The sequence below is a fragment of the Oncorhynchus masou genome, chromosome 32, assembly GCF_036934945.1.
Source record: "Oncorhynchus masou masou isolate Uvic2021 chromosome 32, UVic_Omas_1.1, whole genome shotgun sequence".
In the NCBI taxonomy this organism is placed as follows: domain Eukaryota; kingdom Metazoa; phylum Chordata; class Actinopteri; order Salmoniformes; family Salmonidae; genus Oncorhynchus; species Oncorhynchus masou.
Window position 1 is genome coordinate 83,038,728 of NC_088243.1, and position 24,426 is coordinate 83,063,153.

A 24,426-nucleotide genomic window follows, 5' to 3' on the forward strand; every position below is an offset into this window, starting at 1 on the left:
CAATACTCCTTAGCCGGCCCACAAGAATGGAATGGTCTACCGTATCAAAAGCTTTGGCCAAGTCAATAAAAATAGCACCACAACATTGCTTAGAATCAAGGGTAATGGTGACATCATTGAGGACCTTTAAGGTTGCAGTTATGGTAACCTGAGCAGAAACCAGATTGCATACCAGAGAGAATACTATAGACATCAAGAAAGCCAGTCAATTGATTATTGGCAAGTTTTTTCAACACTTTTGATTAACAGGGCAAAATAGAAATAGGCCTATAACAGTTAGGATCAGCTTGATCTCCCCCTTTAAATAAAGGCCGAACCGTGGCTGCCTTCCAAGCAATGGGAACCTCTTCAGAGAGGAGAGAGAGGTTAAAAAGGCTTGGCGATGACAGGGGCAACAACCTTAAAGAAGAAAGGGTCTAAACCATCTGACCCAGATGTTTTTTTGGGGGTCAAGTTTAAGGAGCTCCTTTAACACCTCAGACTCAGTGACCGCCTGCAGGGAGAAACTTTGTAGCGGGGCAGAGATCAAGCTGATCCTAAAGAGGGAGAAGCATCGGGGATAGTCGCATTAGAAGGGGTGGGAGATGAGGAAATGTTGGAAGGGCAAGGAGGCATGGCTGAGTCAAATAGGAATCCTGACTTAATGAAGTGGTGATTTAAAGAGCTCAGCCATGTTCTTACATGAGCAAGAACTCTGATTGCTTTTTTTAATTGAACCTTTATTTATACAGGTAATTCACATGGAAATACAATTAAGTTTGCAATAAAATAAACAAAACATTTTAACAGAAATGCCCACATATCCATAGTAGGGTTGTAGAAATATGATGTGAAAAACTCCGACGTACTGAAGACATGTATGGAAAATACACGTTTATCTGTCACGTAGAGCAGGGCACGGGATTGTGTGAGTTCTATACATTTGATTTTCTATCTGAAGGTTTTACTCTACTGAGGATTAACTCAATTGTTCTCATTGTTCTCATTGTTGTGAACAGTCCTCATGTGTCTTTTACAATTCACTTCATCTGTAAAGCATCTGCTACAGTAGCTGCAACAATAGGATTTATCCCCTCTGTGGATCTTTATATGTTTAGTCAAGTTTCCACGCTCAGTGAAGCATTTCCCACATTCTTGGCACTGATGCGGTTTCTCCCCTGTGTGAACTCTCATATGCCTGCTCAGGGTTCCACTTTCAGTGAAGCTTTTTCCACATGTTTTGCACTGATATGGTTTCTCCCCTCTGTGGATCATCATGTGATTGGACAGGGTATTCTTCTGTGTGAAGTATTTCCCACATTCTTTACACCTAAATGGTTTCTCCCCTGTATGAGTTCTCATATGATTTTTAAGGTGTACTTTCTGTGTGTAGCATTTACTACATTGAGTACACTGATATGGTTTCTCTCCTGTATGACTCCTAATATGTGTTTTGAGATCACCATTCTTAGAGAAACATTTGCCACAAACATGACAAGAAATGTTTTCTTCAGTATGAGTTTGTAGGTGACCTGTCATACTTTCCGTCGAACATAAGTATTTTCCACACACACCACACTGGCATTCCTTATGCTCTGTGTGTGTTTTTCGCACATGATAGATTAAAAAACCGTTTGACAGAAAAGTCTTCCTACACACCTTGCAATAATGAGTAGTAACACTAGATGTCAAATGGGGCAACATTGTGGCCTTCCCCTTTTCTCCTTTCTTTGTCTGTTTTCTCTTTGATTCGAGTGTCTTAGACCCTAATAGCTGTCCTCCACTCTCCACCTCATCATCACTTTTCATGTTTTCACATGGAGCTGCAGAGCAGTCTGGATTTACTGCAGAGAGGGGCTGAGAGTCACTGGCTGGTTCTGATACTCTGTAATTCTCTCCATCAGGTTCTAGTTTGATCTCATCAGTTGTGTAGGTGAGTAGAGAGTCCCTCTCTCTGTCCTCCACAGTTTGGGTTTGGTGTAGATGTGAGGGCTGAGATGGGTTCTCCTGATCACAGTCACTTTCCACACAGGGAGAAGTGAATATGAACTTTATGAGATCAGCCTCCCCAAGTCCTTGAAGCTGATCTTCCTCCTGATTGGTCCTGAGTTCACCCTGTTCCTCTTTAATCTGTGTGGGCACTGGATCCTCCTGAATCAGACTGGGGCCCCACTCCTGCTGCTCAGGGGGAACCACCTCTTCAGATATGGGGAGTGTGAGCTGGTGGGTATCTAATAAATGAAAAATAAGAAATATAAAGTTGCTGATAATTCAATAAGTGTTTTGTCTAAATGCATAATTTTCTTCGGCAACTACAAAATGTTAAAAAGCTAGCTAACTTGTTTATTGGTTTTGGTACACAGAGAATACTGCTGTGGGATTCAAAATTACAATTGCAGCGTTGCTTTAGTACTTGTATATTTGCAATCGTGTATCTTAAGCTTTTATCTTGCCAAGTTGCCACATGATTGACGTGTGTTAATACAGTTGCAAGTCGTCAATGCAAACCTCTGTGTGACTTTATCTGTCGGCTGAAAACCAAATCCAACAGTCTTCGTAGACGATCATTCTCCTCCGTCGAACGGGAGATTTCTTGATGCAACTCTCCTACTGTTGTCTCTATGGCTACGGATATCTCTAGAGCAGCAGCTGTTAGTCGTTCAGTAACATACGCGTTCAGCAACTGTAGTTTAGACATTTTGAGCGGAATAAAAGTATACAAATTCGTATTATTATTGTGAACAAAGCAACCATTTGTTGACGTAGGCCTAGTTCCGCATTACTACGTCATTTACTACTCGTTTTCGCTTTGCCAATGACAACTTCCGGTTGAAAAGAAGAAGGGAAAAAAACACTTCCGGTGTGAAGTTTGAATTTTCGTTGGTTGCTTTCAGTAGCTGTCCGAAACGTGGGCACAAAGCAAAAGTTCATATCATCATCTTCAAAGGTAACGTTATGTCACGATTCGCGAACATCAAAAAATATGTCTTGTTTGTATGCATTTCCCAGAGGGCTATCCAGTGGCAGAGCCACAGCAGCTATCTGGGAATGTTGTTCGCAGATAATAGTTATATTGTCCCCCTTACAGAGAAGATAGACAGAGAAAAGTACCATGGATGACGACAATCACAGATTATTTCAAAGAGTTTCACAGAAACTGGGCTGGTCAGAGAAGGGAGGGTTGAAAACAGCAGAAGAACAGGTATGTTGTTGTCTTACTTAACTTGGTCACATTAATCAGAACTACCAGTGATTATGTTATCAATTGCACACCATTCCATTTGTAGTGATCTACATTTGACCTGGGTGCCATTTCAAACACGTCCCATGTCTTCTTTACAGCTGATTAAGAGCATCAGTAAGACTCGGCGTCCGGCTACAGGCGATCACTTCGCCAGGGGTGTTCAAGACCTTCCTCCCCGAGTCCGGCAACATCTGCCAGACAGTGAGGAAGAGGATGACGGAGGCTCAGGGAAAGAGAACCAGGTCTCCAAGGGCAACAGTTACAGGACCAAGGTGTTGATAGAGTCCAGCGATGATGATTTCGACCAGTGTAAGTGAGGGTCAGTGGGTTGTGTTGCTTGTCTATTAGAATATAAAGGGCCTGTTAGACATGTTCTCTGCTTCTGTGCAGAGTGGCTCCTTGTTGCAATTTATATTAAACCTAGATTGATTGATGATGTTTGATTGACTTGACCTACGACTGCTTTCTTTTTGTTCACCTGGAAGAGTCCTTTACACCTGGTCCAGAGCTGTATGAGCATTGGCCAACTCTTGATTATGGTTGTCGTGGTGCCAAACATGTAGGTCTATGACATGATAGCCATGCATTGAAATACTGTAGTTGAATGAATTAATCTCCATGTTCTTCTTGTCTGTAGTTCTTGTGGAGCAGGCTACACCCAAAGCTGCTTCTCGGAAACATTGCAGTGCTGCTAACAAAGTCAGGTAAAGTAGTGATTCGCCCAGCTAGTGCTGGCACAAATACTGTGTAACCAATGGTTATGGATGAAGACTCTCGTGAAAATAAAATAACCTTAAAAAAAAGTGTTTGCCGTGGAATAATCAGCTCACTGAAGATGGGACGGCATTTGTGCGGTTTAGTACGTTTCAAAGATGGTGGATAAAAGAAAATAGTTCACTCAGGCCGTTTACCATTGAAAAAAAGTGGTCACTTCCGGTCTGCTTAATGGGGTGGTTATCCCATAGACACCAATGAAATAGCAGTTGGGTCTGGTCTGCTTAGTTCATTGACTGTAATGTAACCATAAAAAATGAGGGAGTGGGGTGTCTCGCTTCCTCTTCCGTCTCTGTCCGTTTCTGCTGTAACAACGTGATTAAACTTTTTTGCTCCTTCCTGGAACAAGCAAACAAGTCTTCGATTGCCTAGGCTTATACCTCCCACAATGCAACAGCAGCACACATAGAAATAGAATGAAAAGAACAGCCTTGGAACCTCTAACCCTGGCAATTTGACTGGTAAACTCATGGGTACACTTGAAATGGCTGCCTGGTATTGTGATGCAATTTCCATGGTAATGTAGAATGTTCATTCAAATGATGTTAACTGATGTGGCTCAGGCAATGGAATGTTATTATTGTAATGTCACGTGACTTGAATCAACAAATTAAAGCACATATTTTAGCATATATTTTACTTCCTGCTTTGTTGATATTGGTACACTCGCAATGGCTGTCAGTCCACCCATTATGTCGTCATTCACTTGAATGGGGACACCTGTTCTATTAATTCAATTTCTATGGCAGCACATACAGTCACGAGCGGAGAAGAGTAGAAAATGTAATAAAAAAATAAATAATGTTTACGCTATTATGGTGAACGCTGTCATTTGGCTGGCTAATTACAAAATACCATGACCGTCACAACCCTACTTCCAGCCTATAGCCTTGTAGACTTAGGTCTCTATACAATCTGGATAACTGATAACTGAAGCCTTACAGATTTGCCAATAGAAATCTAAATGTAATGTCTGATTGAGGAGACATATGCAGCGTTTACCGTGAACGCAATACCCACTTACCTGGGAACGTTGCGTTTAAATTTCAATCATGCTGTAACGCTGAACTTCCGCAATACGGATTGAATAGCGCCCTTAATTCCATTTCATCTATCTGGTCATTCAATTGGACAAAATGTGTTGTTTATTTTCTGATTCTCTCCCCTCTAGTGAACCAGTCCTTGTATTAAGCTCAGACAGTGATGGCGGCTTTGAAAACTGTAAGTACCATACTAGTGCCTTGACTTCTGCATTAGTGAAGTCATGTTTTGTGTTGGGGTGAGGCTTCAGAATCCTTTATTGAAACAATGTTCCATGTCACTTCTGAATGGGTGTTTGTCATGTCTAATATGGTGTACGTCATTTCTAAGTCAAACAACAGTATTGTTTATGACTGTCCAGGGCCCTGGTTTCCTAAATGCATCTTAAGGCTAAGTTCGTTGTTAGAACCTTTTGTAGAAGCATCATTAAATCTCACAGATGTTTCCCAAAACCATCGTTACTAAAGTCGTACTTGAAAAGGCTAATTATTTACCAGCTGCCCCAAACCCCTCGTAGAACGGCAAAGTGCGTCGTTAGATTCATCACTTTATACATCGACGATCTCTGGTACAAATAGAATAGAAGATGTGTATCATTCACTCTGTGACCGCCAATAACTTCACAATGAAGTTGACTACAAATACATCGTTTCCAATGTCTTTGCAATTGTTACAAACAAGCAAAGGATACAAATATTTGAAAACAAATCTTTAAATAAAAACCGAGATGACTGCATTAAAAGATAAATAGCCTACATACAGTATAGACTATAGGCTTGTATATTTAAATGATTTTGAAATCAATGTTCATTCAATTGTTTTATTTTGCTATTTGGATACTGTCTGTCATTTGTGCCTCTATATTTCATAATGTGTAGCCTAACGTGCCAAATCTGTGAGTTAGTGCATTATTATAGCGTAATCTTTAGAATAAGCCGCCTCAATATTTGCAGCCATAGATGATTATATCTCTTCAGGAGCTGATCTGTCATCAGTATTGTGAAATCATTCTAATGTTTAAGGTAAAAAAAAAAGTTTTTATTTTTTTCCCCCTTTATTTTACTAGGCAAGTCAGTTAAGAACAAATTCTTATTTTCAATGACGGCCTAGGAACAGTGGGTTAACTGCCTGTTCAGGGGCAGAACGACAGATTTGTACCTTGTCAGCTCGGGGATTCGAACTTGCAACCTTTCGGTTACTAGTCCAACGCTCTATCCACTAGGCTACCCTGCAGCCCCCTGTTCCAAGAGCAGCCCTGCTTTTCTTTTGATCCTATCAGTATTGACACTTCTCAACGACCAACTTGTGAACGTTCTTTCTGCGTGGTGTTCTGGGAAACATGTTACTTCTTCGTCCGTTGTAGTAAAGATGCATCATTAAAACACTGGTAAGTTCCATCGCTACCGAGAAACGGGCCCAGGTCTCTTCGATGTCTCCTTACTCATGTCATTGTTCCCCATGATGATATCGGGGAGGGGACTGTGGCTCGGTCTCCGTCCGTTCATGAGTCACACGCGATATCTCAGACAGCACTGGCCTGCTTTTGCAGAAACAGGTGAATGATGCGTCTTGTCATAGAGATCCCGCATTTACAAAATTACACTGATTGGCCCAAAACGGGAGCTTCAGTAATAAACAGAAATTTGTGAGTCACAGCAGAAGAGGAAGATGCGAAGCGAGAGGTATAACTGGCGCTGCTGCATCATGGGGATGACATGTTTACTGTTCCCTTGTGACTCGTCTGGTGCCCCTGAAGTCCTGAGCCGTGTGAAAACTCCCAAGCCGAAGCCCAAGGAAGCGGAACGTGGCAGTGTAGACAGGTACAGTGGTTTCAACCTCTTACCGTGACTATGGTCCCTATTGTGTGTTAATACTCAGGTTTATCTACCGTTTTGTCCTCAGCCTCAGAAACTTTATTGTCGACAGCTCTTCCTCCGACGATGACTTTGTCCTCAAGAAGAAAAAAACACCTACCGCCAAAGGTAACATTGCTGTGTCCCTAATGGCAACCTAGTCCCTATATAGGGCACTACTCTATTCAGAAGTAGTGGACTATATAGGGCACTGCTCTATTCAGAAGTAGTGGACTATATATATAGGGAATAGGGGGCTATTTGATACGCTTCCATTAACTGTCAACATACATGCTTGTAATGAACTGAAATCTGTTTCGAAGAAGTTCTTTCTGCTCAATTTCAGTTCAGCACTGTGGTGACTTTTCTTCTCATAGCCAGAATTGAAGTAATACCCAGGAAGCCTTGATTATTTTGATATATTGTCACGGCTTGGGGGAGTTGTTAGGCCGACAGCGTTACCTACTCAACAGTCACTGTCTGTTTTGTTTAACTCATAGGGATATTATGATTCGGTCCCAACAACAGGTCACTGTGTCTGTCTTCTACAGGTACCTCTAACACCCCTAAGCCGTCATCCTCCCAGCTCCCAGTCAGAAGACCCCTGTCCCAGTGTGACTTCCCTGTTTTCCTCAGCGACAGTGACGATGATGGTATCTTGATGAAGAGCACGTGGAGGACGCGCCACCCTGTGCGCCATCCGCCCACGTCTCGGACACACAAGGTCAAAGTTCCACAAAGTAACCAGGAGGACATCTTCTTTCCCTCGCCCTCCCATCCTTCTCTGTCCTCTCCTCTCCCCCCTTCCACCCCGGCCCCTCTTCCACAGCAGACCCACTCAGCCCCGGCCCCTCTTCCACAGCGGACCCACTCAGCCCCGTCGAAGCTGGAGGACTCAGCCAGCTCAGAGGAGGAGTTCCTCAGCTTACTGGACAGAATTAAGAGGAACCACAAGACCGGCAACACCCCAACACCTAAACCCAACACGGGTAACACCCCAACACCTAAACCCGACACGGGTAACACCCCAACACCTAAACATGACACGGGTAACACCCCAACACCTAAACATGACACAGGTAACACCCCAACACCTAAACCCGACACGGGTAACACCCCAACACCTAAACATGACACGGGCAACACCCCAACACCTAAACCCGACACGGGTAACACCCCAACACCTAAACATGACACGGGCAACACCCCAACACCTAAACATGACACGGGTAACACCCCAACACCTAAACATGACACGGGTAACACCCCAACACCTAAACATGACACGGGTAACACCCCAACACCTAAACATGACACGGGCAACACCTAAACATGACACGGGCAACACCCCAACACCTAAACATGACACGGGTAACACCCCTACACCTAAACATGACACGGGCAACACCCCAACACCTAAACATGACACGGGCAACACCCCAACACCTAAACATGACACGGGCAACACCCCAACACCTAAACATGACACGGGTAACACCCCAACACCTAAAGATGACACGGGCAACACCCCAACACCTAAACATGACACGGGTAACACCCCAACACCTAAACATGACACGGGTAACACCCCAACACCTAAACATGACACGGGCAACACCCCAACACCTAAACATGACACGGGTAACACCCCAACACCTAAACATGACACGGGCAACACCCCAACACCTAAACATGACACGGGTAACACCCCTACACCTAAACATGACACGGGTAACACCCCTACACCTAAACATGACACGGGCAACACCCCAACACCTAAACATGACACGGGTAACACCCCTACACCTAAACATGACACGGGTAACACCCCTACACCTAAACATGACACGGGCAACACCCCAACACCTAAACATGACACGGGCAACACCCCAACACCTAAACATGACACGGGTAACACCCCAACACCTAAACATGACACGGGTAACACCCCAACACCTAAACATGACACGGGTAACACCCCAACACCTAAACATGACACGGGTAACACCCCAACACCTAAACATGACACGGGTAACACCCCAACACCTAAACATGACACGGGTAACACCCCAACACCTAAACATGACACGGGTAACACCCCAACACCTAAACATGACACGGGTAACACCCCAACACCTAAACATGACACGGGTAACACCCCAACACCTAAACATGACACGGGTAACACCCCAACACCTAAACATGACACGGGTAACACCCCAACATGACACGGGCAACACCTAAACATGACACGGGCAACACCCCAACACCTAAATATGACACGGGTAACACCCCAACACCTCAATATGACACGGGCAACACCCCAACACCTCAACATGACACGGGCAACACCTCAACATGACACGGGCAACACCCCAACACCTCAACATGACACGGGCAACACCCCAACACCTCAACATGACACGGGCAACACCCCAACACCTCAACATGACACGGGCAACACCCCAACACCTCAACATGACACGGGCAACACCCCAACATGACACGGGCAACACCCCAACACCTAAATATGACACAGGTAACACCTAAACATGTCACAGGTAACACCTAAACATGACACGGGCAACACCCCAACACCTAAACATGACACGGGTAACACCCCAACACCTAAACATGACACGGGCAACACCCCAACACCTAAACATGACACGGGCAACACCTAAACATGACACGGGCAACACCTAAACATGACACGGGCAACACCTAAACATGACACGGGCAACACCTCAACATGACACGGGCAACACCCCAACACCTAAACATGACACGGGCAACACCTAAACATGACACGGGCAACACCTAAACATGACACGGGCACCTAAACATGACCGGGCAACACCTAAACATGACACCGGCAACACCTAAACATGACACCGGCAAACACCTAAACATGACACGGGCAACACCCCAACACCTCAACATGACACGGGCAACACCCCAACACCTCAACATGACACGGGCAACACCCCAACACCTCAACATGACACGGGCAACACCCCAACACCTCAACATGACACGGGCAACACCCCAACACCTCAACATGACACGGGCAACACCCCAACACCTCAACATGACACGGGCAACACCCCAACACCTCAACATGACACGGGCAACACCCATGACACCTCCTAAACATGACACGGGCAACACCTAAACATGACACGGGCAACACCTAAACATGACACGGGCAACACCCCAACCTAAACATGACACGGGCAACACCCCAACACCTAAACATGACACGGGCAACACCCCAACACCTAAACATGACACGGGCAACACCCCAACACCTAAACATGACACGGGCAACACCCCAACACCTAAACATGAACACCCCAACACCTAAACACCCCCCCAACACCTAAACATGACACGGGTAACACCCCAACACCTAAACATGACACGGGTAACACCCCAACACCTAAACATGACACGGGTAACACCCCAACACCTAAACATGACACGGGTAACACCCCAACACCTAAACATGACACGGGTAACACCCCAACACCTAAACATGACACGGGCAACACCCCAACATGACACGGGCAACACCCCAACACCTCAACATGACACGGGCAACACCCCAACACCTAAATATGACACGGGTAACACCCCAACACCTCAATATGACACGGGCAACACCCCAACACCTCAACATGACACGGGCAACACCCCAACACCTCAATATGACACGGGCAACACCCCAACACCTCAACATGACACGGGCAACACCTCAACATGACACGGGCAACACCTCAACATGACACGGGCAACACCCCAACACCTCAACATGACACGGGCAACACCCCAACACCTCAACATGACACGGGCAACACCCCAACACCTCAACATGACACGGGCAACACCCCAACACCTCAACATGACACGGGCAACACCCCAACACCTCAACATGACACGGGCAACACCCCAACACCTCAACATGACACGGGCAACACCCCAACACCTCAACATGACACGGGCAACACCCCAACACCTCAACATGACACGGGCAACACCCCAACACCTCAACATGACACGGGCAACACCCCAACATGACACGGGCAACACCCCAACACCTAAATATGACACAGGTAACACCTAAACATGTCACAGGTAACACCCCAACACCTAAACATGACACGGGTAACACCCCAACACCTAAACATGACACGGGCAACACCCCAACACCTAAACATGACACGGGCAACACCCCAACACCTAAACATGACACGGGCAACACCCCAACACCTAAACATGACACGGGCAACACCTAAACATGACACGGGCAACACCTAAACATGACACGGGCAACACCTAAACATGACACGGGCAACACCTAAACATGACACGGGCAACACCTAAACATGACACCGGCAACACCTAAACATGACACGGGCAACACCCCAACATGACACGGGCAACACCCCAACACCTCAACATGACACGGGCAACACCCCAACACCTCAACATGACACGGGCAACACCCCAACACCTCAACATGACACGGGCAACACCCCAACACCTCAACATGACACGGGCAACACCCCAACACCTCAACATAACACGGGCAACACCCCAACACCTCAACATGACACGGGCAACACCTAAACATGACACGGGCAATACCTAAACATGACACGGGCAACACCTAAACATGACACGGGCAACACCCAAACACCTAAACATGACACGGGCAACACCCCAACACCTAAACATGACACGGGCAACACCCCAACACCTAAACATGACACGGGCAACACCCCAACACCTAAACATGACACGGGCAACACCTCAACATGACACGGGCAACACCCCAACACCTCAACATGACACGGGCAACACCCCAACACCTCAACATGACACGGGCAACACCCCAACACCTCAACATGACACGGGCAACACCCCAACACCTCAACATGACACGGGCAACACCCCAACACCTCAACATGACACGGGCAACACCCCAACACCTCAACATGACACGGGCAACACCCCAACACCTCAACATGACACGGGCAACACCCCAACATGACACGGGCAACACCCCAACACCTAAATATGACACAGGTAACACCTAAACATGTCACAGGTAACACCCCAACACCTAAACATGACACGGGTAACACCCCAACACCTAAACATGACACGGGCAACACCCCAACACCTAAACATGACACGGGCAACACCTCAACATGACACGGGCAACACCCCAACACCTAAACATGACACGGGCAACACCCCAACACCTAAACATGACACGGGCAACACCTAAACATGACACGGGCAACACCTAAACATGACACGGGCAACACCTAAACATGACACGGGCAACACCTAAACATGACACCGGCAACACCTAAACATGACACGGGCAACACCCCAACATGACACGGGCAACACCCCAACACCTCAACATGACACGGGCAACACCCCAACACCTCAACATGACACGGGCAACACCCCAACACCTCAACATGACACGGGCAACACCCCAACACCTCAACATGACACGGGCAACACCCCAACACCTCAACATGACACGGGCAACACCTCAACATGACACGGGCAACACCCCAACACCTCAACATGACACGGGCAACACCCCAACACCTCAACATAACACGGGCAACACCCCAACACCTCAACATGACACGGGCAACACCTAAACATGACACGGGCAATACCTAAACATGACACGGGCAACACCTAAACATGACACGGGCAACACCCAAACACCTAAACATGACACGGGCAACACCCCAACACCTAAACATGACACGGGCAACACCCCAACACCTAAACATGACACGGGCAACACCCCAACACCTAAACATGACACGGGCAACACCTAAACATGACACGGGCAATACCTAAACATGACACGGGCAACACCTAAACATGACACGGGCAACACCCAAACACCTAAACATGACACGGGCAACACCCCAACACCTAAACATGACACGGGCAACACCCCAACACCTAAACATGACACGGGCAACACCCCAACACCTAAACATGACACGGGCAACACCCCCACACCTAAACATGACACGGGCAACACCCCCACACCTAAACATGACACGGGCAACACCCCCACACCTAAACATGACACGGGCAACACCTAAACATGACACGGGCAATACCTAAACATGACACGGGCAACACCTAAACATGACACGGGCAACACCCAAACACCTAAACATGACACGGGCAACACCCCAACACCTAAACATGACACGGGCAACACCCCAACACCTAAACATGACACGGGCAACACCCCAACACCTAAACATGACACGGGCAACACCCCAACACCTAAACATGACACGGGCAACACCCCCACACCTAAACATGACACGGGCAACACCCCCACACCTAAACATGACACGGGCAACACCCCCACACCTAAACATGACACGGGCAACACCCCAACACCTAAACATGACACGGGCAACACCCCAACACCTAAACATGACACGGGCAACACCCCAACACCTAAACATGACACGGGCAACACCCCAACACCTAAACATGACACGGGCAACACCCCAACACCTAAACATGACACGGGCAACACCCCAACACCTAAACATGACACGGGCAACACCCCAACACCTCAACATGACACGGGCAACACCCCAACACCTCAACATGACACGGGCAACACCCCAACATGACACGGGCAACACCCCAACACCTAAATATGACACAGGTAACACCTAAACATGTCACAGGTAACACCTAAACATGACACGGGCAACACCCCAACACCTAAACATGACACGGGTAACACCCCAACACCTAAACATGACACGGGCAACACCCCAACACCTAAACATGACACGGGCAACACCTCAACATGACACGGGCAACACCCCAACACCTAAACATGACACGGGCAACACCCCAACACCTAAACATGACACGGGCAACACCTAAACATGACACGGGCAACACCTAAACATGACACGGGCAACACCTAAACATGACACGGGCAACACCTAAACATGACACGGGCAACACCTAAACATGACACCGGCAACACCTAAACATGACACGGGCAACACCCCAACACCTCAACATGACACGGGCAACACCCCAACACCTCAACATGACACGGGCAACACCCCAACACCTCAACATGACACGGGCAACACCCCAACACCTCAACATGACACGGGCAACACCCCAACACCTCAACATGACACGGGCAACACCCCAACACCTCAACATGACACGGGCAACACCCCAACACCTCAACATGACACGGGCAACACCCCAACACCTCAACATAACACGGGCAACACCCCAACACCTCAACATGACACGGGCAACACCTAAACATGACACGGGCAATACCTAAACATGACACGGGCAACACCTAAACATGACACGGGCAACACCCAAACACCTAAACATGACACGGGCAACACCCCAACACCTAAACATGACACGGGCAACACCCCAACACCTAAACATGACACGGGCAACACCCCAACACCTAAACATGACACGGGCAACACCCCCACACCTAAACATGACACGGGCAACACCCCCACACCTAAACATGACACGGGCAACACCCCAACACCTAAACATGACACGGGCAACACCCCAACACCTAAACATGACACGGGCAACACCCCAACACCTAAACATGACACGGGCAACACCCCCACACCTAAACATGACACGGGCAACACCCCCACACCTAAACATGACACGGGCAACACCCCAACACCTAAACATGACACGGGCAACACCCCAACACCTAAACATGACACGGGCAACACCCCAACACCTAAACATGACACGGGCAACACCCCAACACCTAAACATGACACGGGCAACACCCCAACACCTAAACATGACACGGGCAACACCCCAACACCTAAACATGACACGGGCAACACCCCAACACCTAAACATGACACGGGCAACACCCCAACACCTAAACATGACACGGGCAACACCCCAACACCTAAACATGACACGGGCAACACCCCAACACCTAAACATGACACGGGCAACACCCCAACACCTAAACATGACACGGGCAACACCCCAACACCTAAACATGACACGGGCAACACCCCAACACCTAAACATGTCACAGGTAACACCTAAACATGACACGGGTAACACCCCAACACCTAAACATGACACGGGCAACACCCCAACACCTAAACGTGACACGGGCAACACCTAAACACCTAAACATTTCACGGGCAACACCTAAACATGACACGGGCAACATAAAAGTAAATATGCACGATGGTATACTGCTCCCAAAGTGTTGAGATATAACTCCTATATTTCTGTTCAGACAGTGTCCACCCACAAGTCTTCTTTCTGCCAGCTGTGGGTTTTAATTGGTACATTTCCTTTTGTTTCTGTATCACTGCATCTCATTGGCAGCATCCTCGTGTGTGAATCCAGGGCCCAATCAGAACCCCCCCCTGTCAGCTCCACGGCCCAAAGCCTCGAAAGAGGCCGGCCCTCGGCCGGTAGGGAGAACACCATTGGTTCTGAAGACTCCAGCGAGGCTGCTTGTCTCTAAACCCACAGAGACCAGACTTCAGACCAGCAGCCTTTCCTTCTCCAGGTAATATTAAGCAGGCCCTAGGACTGTACCTCAATACTCTACTGAACAGGGCCTAGGACTGTACCTCAATACTCTACTGAACAGGGCCTAGGACTGTACCTCAATACTCTACTGAACAGGGCCTAGGGCTGTACCTCAATACTGTACTGAACAGGGCCTAGGACTGTACCTCAATACTCTACTGAACAGGGCCTAGGACTGTACCTCAATACTCTACTGAACAGGGCCTAGGACTGTACCTCAATACTCTACTGAACAGGGCCTAGGGCTGTACCTCAATACTCTACTGAACAGGGCCTAGGGCTGTACCTCAATACTCTACTGAACTTGCCCTAGGGCTGTACCTCAATACTCTACTCAACTTGCCCTAGGGCTGTACCTCAATACTCTACTCAACTTGCCCTAGGGCTGTACCTCAATACTCTACTGAACTTGCCCTAGGGTTGTACCTCAATACTCTACTGAACAGGGCCTTGGTCGGGCTGTACCTCAATACTCTACTGAACAGGGCCTAGGGCTGTACCTCAATACTCTACTGAACAGGCCCTAGGGCTGTACCTCAATACTCTACTGAACAGGGCCTTGGTCGGGCTGTACCTCAATACTCTACTGAACAGGGCCTTGGTCGGGCTGTACCTCAATACTCTACTGAACAGGCCCTAGTGCTGTACCTCAATACTCTACTGAACAGGGCCTTGGTCGGGCTGTACCTCAATACTCTACTGAACAGGGCCTTGGTCGGGCTGTACCTCAATACTCTACTGAATAGGCCCTAGGGCTGTACCTCAATACTCTACTGAACAGGGCCTAGGACAGGGTGTAGATCAATAGTCTACTGAACAGGCCCTAGGACTGTACCTCAATACTCTACTGAACAGGCCCTAGGGCTGTACCTCAATAGTCTACTGAACAGGGCCTAGGACAGGGTGTAGATCAATACTCTACTGAACAGGGCCTAAGGCTGTACATTTACATTTAAGTCATTTAGCAGACGCTCTTATCCAGAGCGACTTACAAATTGGTGAATTCACCTTCTGACATCCATTGGAACAGCCACTTTACAATAGTGCATCTAAATCATTAAGGGGGAGGGGGTGAGAAGGATTACTTATCCTATCCTAGGTATTCCTTGAAGAGGTGGGGTTTCAGGTGTCTCCGGAAGGTGGTGATTGACTCCGCTGTCCTGGCGTCGTGAGGGAGTTTGTTCCACCATTGGGGGCCAGAGCAGCGAACAGTTTTGACTGGGCTGAGCGGGAACTGTACTTCCTCAGTGGTAGGGAGGCGAGCAGGCCAGAGGTGGATGAACGCAGTGCCCTTGTTTGGGTGTAGGGCCTGATCAGAGCCTGGAGGTACTGCGGTGCCGTTCCCCTCACAGCTCCGTAGGCAAGCACCATGGTCTTGTAGCGGATGCGAGCTTCAACTGGAAGCCAGTGGAGAGAGCGGAGGAGCGGGGTGACGTGAGAGAACTTGGGAAGGTTGAACACCAGACGGGCTGCGGCGTTCTGGATGAGTTGTAGGGGTTTAATGGCACAGGCAGGGAGCCCAGCCAACAGCGAGTTGCAGTAATCCAGACGGGAGATGACAAGTGCCTGGATTAGGACCTGCGCCGCTTCCTGTGTGAGGCAGGGTCGTACTCTGCGGATGTTGTAGAGCATGAACCTACAGGAACGGGCCACCCGTACCTCAATACTCTACTGAGCAGGGCCTAGGACGGGCTGTACCTCAATACTCTACTGAACAGGGCCTTGGTCGGGCTGTACCTCAATACTCTACTGAACAGGGCCTTGGTCGGGCTGTACCTCAATACTCTACTGAACAGGGCCTAGGACAGGGTGTTGATCAATACTCTACTGAACAGGGCCGAGGGAAGGGTGTACCTCAATATTTTACTGAACAGGGCCTTGGTCGGGCTGTACCTCAATACTCTACTGAACAGGGCCTAGGACAGGGTGTTGATCAATACTCTACTGAACAGGGCCTAGGACAGGGTGTAGATCAATGTTTCTATCCTCAGTGTATCAGCAGGGTGTATGACTCCTGGGTGTTTCTCTCCTCAGTGTATCAGCAGGGTGTATGACTCCTGGGTGTTTCTCTCCTCAGTGTATCAGCAGGGTGTATGACTCCTGGGTGTTTCCTCCAGTCTCTGTCTGGACCAGGCTCCAGCTACAGCCACAACTTCAAACAGACCAAGGAGGAGCTCACCAGCAAACTGTATCGCCTGTACAACACCAGCGTGTTCGACAACAAGGTAAACACACACTTTAAGCATACATAGGCTATAGTGTTAAACACACAGGTTATAGCATACATAGGCTATACAGTGTTAAACACACACACTTTAAGCATACATAGGCTATAGTGTTAAACACACAGGTTATAAGCATACATAGGCTATACAGTGTTAAACACGCATGTTATAAGCATACATAGGCTATACAGGTTTAAAAACACATGTTATAAGCATACATAGGCTATAAAGGTTTAAAAACACATGTTATAAGCATACATAGGCTATACAGGTTTAAAAACACATGTTATAAGCATACATAGGCTATACAGGTTTAAAAACACAGGTTATAAGCATACATAGGCTATACAGGTTTAAAAACACAGGTTATAAGCATACATAGGCTATACAGGTTTAAACACACAGGTTATAAGCATACATATACCGCCATATCACTTGGAGAGTGATGAAGATGCCATCTTACACAGTGTTTTGCGTTGACCTTCACCATAACATCATGTGACCTGGGATTATCTTGCATGTTTTACCTCTTCTTTCCTTTGTAACGTCTTTGTTCTCCAGCTGCCCGGTAACATGTCAGTGAGCTGGAATAACAAGATGAGAAAGACTGCTGGCTACTGCGTCACAGGGCAGGAGAGAGGAGGGGGGAACCGATACGCCCGTATCCAACTCTCTGAGAAAGTCTGTGACTCTGCAGGTAAGGCTTCACTGGTTGAAGAACTAATGACATGAGATTAAATCTATCTTGTTATAATGTTGCAATTAGGTTCTGGTGAAAGTCATTTAAAGTCAAACTTGAATTTGAACAGCCCGTGTCTATGATTAAACCTGTGTAAAAAGTATCCTGCTTTCTCTCCCACCTTGCCTCGTTCTCACCCATCCTTCCTCTCTCCTCCCACTTCCTCTCTGCTCTCTCCTCTCTCCCACTCCCTCTCTCCTCCCACTCCCTCTCTCCTCCCACTCCCTCTCTCCTCCCACTCCCACTCTCCTCCCACTCCCTCTCTCCTCCCACTCCCACTCTCCTCCCACTCCCTCTCCCTCCCACTCCCTCTCTCTCCCACTCCCTCTCTCCCCTCCCACTCCCTCTCTCCTCCCACTCCCTCTCTCCTCCCACTCCCTCTCTCCTCCCACTCCCTCTCTCCTCCCACTCCCTCTCTCCTCCCACTCCCTCTCTCCTCCCACTCCCTCTCTCCTCCCACTTCCTCTCTGCTCTCTCCCACTCCCTCTCTCCTCCCACTCCCTCTCTCCTCCCACTCCCTCTCTTCCCACTCCCTCTCTCCCTCTCTCCCACTCCCTCTCTCCTCCCACTCCCTCTCTCCTCCCACTCCCTCTCTCCTCCCACTCCCTCTCTCCTCCCACTCCCACTCTCCTCCCACTCCCTCTCTCCTCCCACTCCCTCTCTCCTCCCACTCCCTCTCTCCTCCCACTCCCTCTCTCCTCTCTCCCACTCCCTCTCTCCTCTCTCCCACTCCCTCTCTCCTCCCACTCCCTCTCTCCTCCCACTCCCTCTCTCCTCCCACTCCCTCTCTCTCCTCCCACTCCCTCTCTCCTCCCACTCCCTCTCTCCTCCCACTCCCTCTCTCCTCCCACTCCCTCTCCCTCCCACTCCCCTCTCTCCTCCCACTCCCTCTCTCCCTCTCCCCACTCCCTCTCTCCTCTCTCCCCCTCCCTCTCTCCTCCCACTCCCTCTCTCCTCCCACTCCCTCTCTCCTCTCTCCCACTCCCTCTCTCCTCCCACTCCCTCTCTCCTCCCACTCCCTCTCTCCTCTCTCCCACTCCCTCTCTCCTCTCTCCCACTCCCTCTCTCCTCTCTCCCACTCCCTCTCTCCTCTCTCCCACTCCCTCTCTCCTCTCTCCCACTCCCTCTCTCCTCTCTCCCACTCCCTCTCTCCTCCCACTCCCTCTCTCCTCTCTCCCACTCCCTCTCTCCTCCCACTCCCTCTCTCCTCCCACTCCCACTCTCCTCCCACTCCCACTCTCCTCCCACTCCCACTCTCCTCCCACTCCCTCTCTCCTCCCACTCCCTCTCTCCTCCCACTCCCTCTCTCCTCCCACTCCCTCTCTCCTCCCACTCCCACTCTCCTCCCACTCCCTCTCTCCTCTCTCTCCCATCCTTCCTCTCTCTCCCATCCTTCCTCTCTCTCCCATCCTTCCTCTCTCCCATCCTTCCTCTCTCCCTCTCTCCTCCCACTCCCTCTCCCACTCCCTCTCTCTCCCACCCATCCTTCCTTTCTCTCCCGCGTTACTTTCCATCCTCCCTCTTGCCAGACCGCCTGCGGGACACATTGGTTCATGAGATGTGCCACGCTGCCACCTGGTTGATCAACAGTGTGAGGGATGGGCATGGCCCCTTCTGGAAGCTGTACGCCCGCAAGGCCATGCTGGCACACCCCGAGCTGCCCATGGTCACCCGCTGCCACAGCTACGACATTAACTACAAGTACCAGTACCAGTGCAGCTGCTGCAAAAACACGTACAGTACCAGTCAAAAGTTTCATTCCAGGGTTTTTCTTTATTTCACTATTTTCTACATTGTAGAATAATAGTGAAGACATCAGAACTGTGAAATAACACGTGGAATCATGTTGTAACCAAAAAAGTGTTAAACAAATCAAAATATAGAATTTTTTTAGATTCTTGAAAGTAGCCAACCTTTGCCTTGATGACAGCTTTGCACACTCTTGGCATTCTCTCAACCAGCTTTGAGGTAGTCACCTGGAATGTATTTAAATTCATTTCAATTAACAGCTGTTCCATGTTAAGTTCATTTGTGGAATTTCTTTCTTTCCTTAATGTGTTTGAGCCAATCAGTTGTGTTGTGATAAGGTAGGAGTGGTATACAGAAGATAGCCCTATTTGGTAAAAGACCATGTCCATATTATGGCAAGAACAGCTCAAATTATTAAAGAGAAATGACAGACCATCATTACTTTAAGACATGAAGGTGAGTCAATCCGGAAAATTTCAAGAAGTTTCTTCAAGTGCCGTCGCAAAAACCATCAAGCGCTATGATGAAACTGGCTCTCATGAGGACCTCCACAGGAAAGGAAGACCCAGAGTTACCTCTGCTTGCAGAGGATACATTCATTTGAGTTAACTGCACCTCAGATTGCAGCCCAAATAAATGCTTCAGAGTTCAAGTAACAGACACATTTCAACATCAACTGTTCAGAGAAGACTGTGCGAATCAGGCCTTCATGGATGAATTGCTGCAAAGAAACCACTACTAAAGGACACCAATAAGAAGAGACTTGCTTGATGGCTAAACTCTTAGACCTATTGATGGCTAAACTCTTAGACCTATTGATGGCTAAACTCTTAGACCTATTGATGGCTAAACTCTTAGACCTATTGATGGCTAAACTCTTAGACCTATTGATGGCTAAACTCTTAGACCTATTGATGGCTAAACTCTTAGACCTATTGATGGCTAAACTCTTAGACCTATTGATGGCTAAACTCTTAGACCTATTGATGGCTAAACTCTTAAACCTATTGATGGCTAAACTGTTCTCTTCTTCCTGCCCTCTGTAGACTCGGTCGCCACTCTAAGTCCCTGGACACCCAGAGGTTTGTGTGTGCCCTCTGTACCGGTCAGCTGGTCCTGCTCAACCCCTCCAAGCCCCGGGCGCCCACGCCCTTCGCCAACTTCGTCAAGGAGAACTATGGCAGTGTTCGCCAAAACCTGGTGGGTCAGAGCCACGGTGAGGTAATGAGGAAACTCAGTGTTGACTTCGCCAACAAGACCAAGCTCAGCCAGAACTGAGAGGGAGAGAGAGAGGGATCAGCTGTCCCTATATTTCACTGTATCCTTGGCTTGAAGAATTTCACTGGTCTCACATTATTTGCTAGGTGTGAAAGAGATGAGGCGGATTCATTCTGAGGCAGTTGGAGGGCGTGGTTGCATGGACCTGGACTAGCGCTGCACTGCTCTTGTCTCAGACTATAAAGCCCTCAGGATCTCAATAATAAGACATGTGTTTTGTTCAGGAGGAGCCGTAAAAACCCTCGCTGAACATGCATTCTTCTGTTAATTCCTTGACGGTTTCCACTGCTCTGATTTGAAGCAATGATGGGATCCTTCTCTTTCAACCATCCTAATGTGTAAGATTAGTGGAATCTTCAAGTTGATAGGTCTGTCTTAAATACCTCTGTGGTTATATCAGGTTTTCAGAGGCAGCTATGGTGAGTCTGTCATTCCTTACCTCTAACTGGAGTCTCACCATTACAGTGAAGTGAGCCAAGAGACACACTGCACAGTGACTAAAGGGAACGAGAATCAGTCATATATTGATGTCAAGCCTGCCTGTGACATGGTTTCATACCATTCAAATATCATTTTGGGGGGGCTTTAGTGATGTAAACATATGGTGACAAACTGTTTTGAATCAGTGAAAATTACTATTGTAATATATTTCCGGTATATTTTTGTTCCATTAAATTTGAATCAGTGCATAACAGGCAGATGTGGCAACTTCTCATTCATGCGAGGGAAATATGTTAAAAATTAACATTTGTCTTAATGTGTTTTTTTTCTTCATGTTTGTTGATAACGTTACATGTTTTAATAAAGATTTGATGTTGTACACGTCAGTGTCAACTCTGCAATATAAACATATCTGTTGATTTGCTGGTAGACTAACATCACTAAGGTGAGGAATGTTATCCCACTCATTACAACCATTCTGCTTGTTTTGTACATGTATTGTCTCTGCATACTATTCTTCTCCACTGGTCTATTGACTATCCAGGTCGACCGTTTCTGGCAACAATATCAGCCTAGTGGTTCAGAAACTACAGAAAATATAGTGTTATCAAAATACACAAGCTACTTCGGGACAAACACAGGTGACGGCAGTATACTTGGTGTACGAAACATTAAGAACACCTGTTCTTTCCATGACACTGACCAGGTGAAAGCTATGATCCCTTATTGATATCAGTGTAGATGATGAAGAGGAAACAAGTTAAAGAAGGATTTTTAAGTGCCTTGTGTACAGTGCCTTGCGAAAGTATTCGGCCCCCTTGAACTTTGTGACCTTTTGCCACATTTCAGGCTTCAAACATAAAGATATAAAACTTTTTTTGTGAAGAATCAACAACAAGTGGGACACAATCATGAAGTGGAACGACATTTATTGGATATTTCAAACCTTTTTAACAAATCAAAAACTGAAAAATTGGGCGTGCAAAATTATTCAGCCCCCTTGAGTTAATACTTTGTAGCGCTACCTTTTGCTGCGATTACAGCTGTAAGTCGCTTGGGGTATGTCTCTATCAGTTTTGCACATCGAGAGACTGAATTATTTTTCCCATTCCTCCTTGCAAAACAGCTCGAGCTCTGAGATTGGATGGAGAGCATTTGAACAGCAGTTTTCAGTTCTTTCCACAGATTCTCGATTGGATTCAGGTCTGGACTTTGACTTGGCCATTCTAACACCTGGATATGTTTATTTTTGAACCATTCCATTGTAGATTTTGCTTTATGTTTTGGTTCATTGTCTTGTTGGAAGATGAATCTCCGTCCCAGTCTCAGGTCTTTTGCAGACTCCATCAGGTTTTCTTCCAGAATGGTCCTGTATTTGGCTCCATCCAACTTCCCATCAATTTGAACCATCTTCCCTGTCCCTGCTGAAGAAAAGCAGGCCCAAACCATGATGCTGCCACCACCATGTTTGACAGTGGGGATGGTGTGTTCAGGGTGATGAACTGTGTTGCTTTTACGCCAAACATAACGTTTTGCATTTTTGCCAAAAGGTTCAATTTTGGTTTCATCTGACCAGAGCACCTTCTTCCACATGTTTGGTGTGTCTCCCAGGTGGCTTGTGGCAAACTTTAAACAACACTTTTTATGGATATCTTTCAGAAATGGCTTTCTTGCCACTCTTCCATAAAGGCTAGATTTGTGCAATATACGACTGATTGTTGTCCTATGGACAGAGTCTCCCACCTCAGCTGTAGATCTCTGCAGTTCATCCAGAGAGATCATGGGCCTCTTGGCTGCATCTCTGATCAGTCTTCTCCTTGTATGAGCTGAAAGTTTAGAGGGACGGCCAGGTCTTGGTAGATTTGCAGTGGTCTGATACTCCTTCCATTTCAATATTATCGCTTGCACAGTGCTCCTTGGGATGTTTAAAGCTTGGGAAATCTTTTTGTATCCAAATCCGGCTTTAAACTTCTTCACAACAGTATCTCGGACCTGCCTGGTGTGTTCCTTGTTCTTCATGATGCTCTGCTCTTTTAACGGACCTCTGAGACTATCACAGTGCAGGTGCATTTATACGGAGACTTGATTACACACAGGTGGATTGTATTTATCATCATTAGTCATTTAGGTCTACATTGGATCATTCAGAGATCCTCACTGAACTTCTGGAGAGAGTTTGCTGCACTGAAAGTAAAGGGGCTAAATAATTTTGCACGCCCAATTTTTCAGTTTTTGATTTGTTAAAAAAGTTTGAAATATCCAATAAATGTCGTTCCACTTCATGATTGTGTCCCACTTGTTGTTGATTCTTCACAAAAAAATAGTTTTATATCTTTATGTTTGAAGCCTGAAATGTGGCAAAAGGTCGCAAAGTTCAAGGGGGCCGAATACTTTCGCAAGGCACTGTATGTGTGCCATTCAGAGGGTGAATGGGCAAGACAAAATATG

At 47.5% G+C, this 24,426-nt stretch overlaps 1 protein-coding gene across 2 annotated transcripts; it reads left to right on the forward strand.

The window, feature by feature from the left end:
• The first annotated feature begins 2,017 nt into the window (after positions 1–2,017).
• LOC135526704 (germ cell nuclear acidic protein-like) lies at positions 2,018–22,698 on the forward strand. Of its 2 annotated transcripts, none has more exons than XM_064955291.1 (13): positions 2,018–2,202; positions 3,068–3,181; positions 3,322–3,532; positions 3,861–3,927; positions 5,169–5,218; positions 6,795–6,858; positions 6,941–7,020; positions 7,443–7,880; positions 15,337–15,523; positions 17,624–17,771; positions 18,333–18,468; positions 20,040–20,244; positions 21,306–22,698. In XM_064955291.1, exons 2-13 carry the CDS (start codon positions 3,092–3,094, stop codon positions 21,535–21,537), a joined length of 1,908 nt encoding a protein of 635 aa, XP_064811363.1. In that variant the 5' UTR covers positions 2,018–2,202; positions 3,068–3,091; the 3' UTR covers positions 21,538–22,698. The 2 variants fall into 2 exon arrangements, with proteins under 2 accessions (XP_064811363.1, XP_064811362.1); XM_064955290.1 differs by lacking the exon at positions 2,018–2,202 and adding an exon at positions 2,836–2,926.
• Positions 22,699–24,426: the final 1,728 nt, after the last annotated feature.

Coding starts and splice junctions, on each gene's coding strand:
- LOC135526704 (XM_064955291.1), top strand. CDS start 3,092: ATGGATGACGACAATCACAGATTATTTCAAAGAGTTTCACAGAAACTG. Junction 3,182..3,321: donor TGAAAACAGCAGAAGAACAG/GTATGTTGTTGT, acceptor TCTTCTTTACAG/CTGATTAAGAGCATCAGTAA. Junction 3,533..3,860: donor CGATGATGATTTCGACCAGT/GTAAGTGAGGGT, acceptor TCTTGTCTGTAG/TTCTTGTGGAGCAGGCTACA.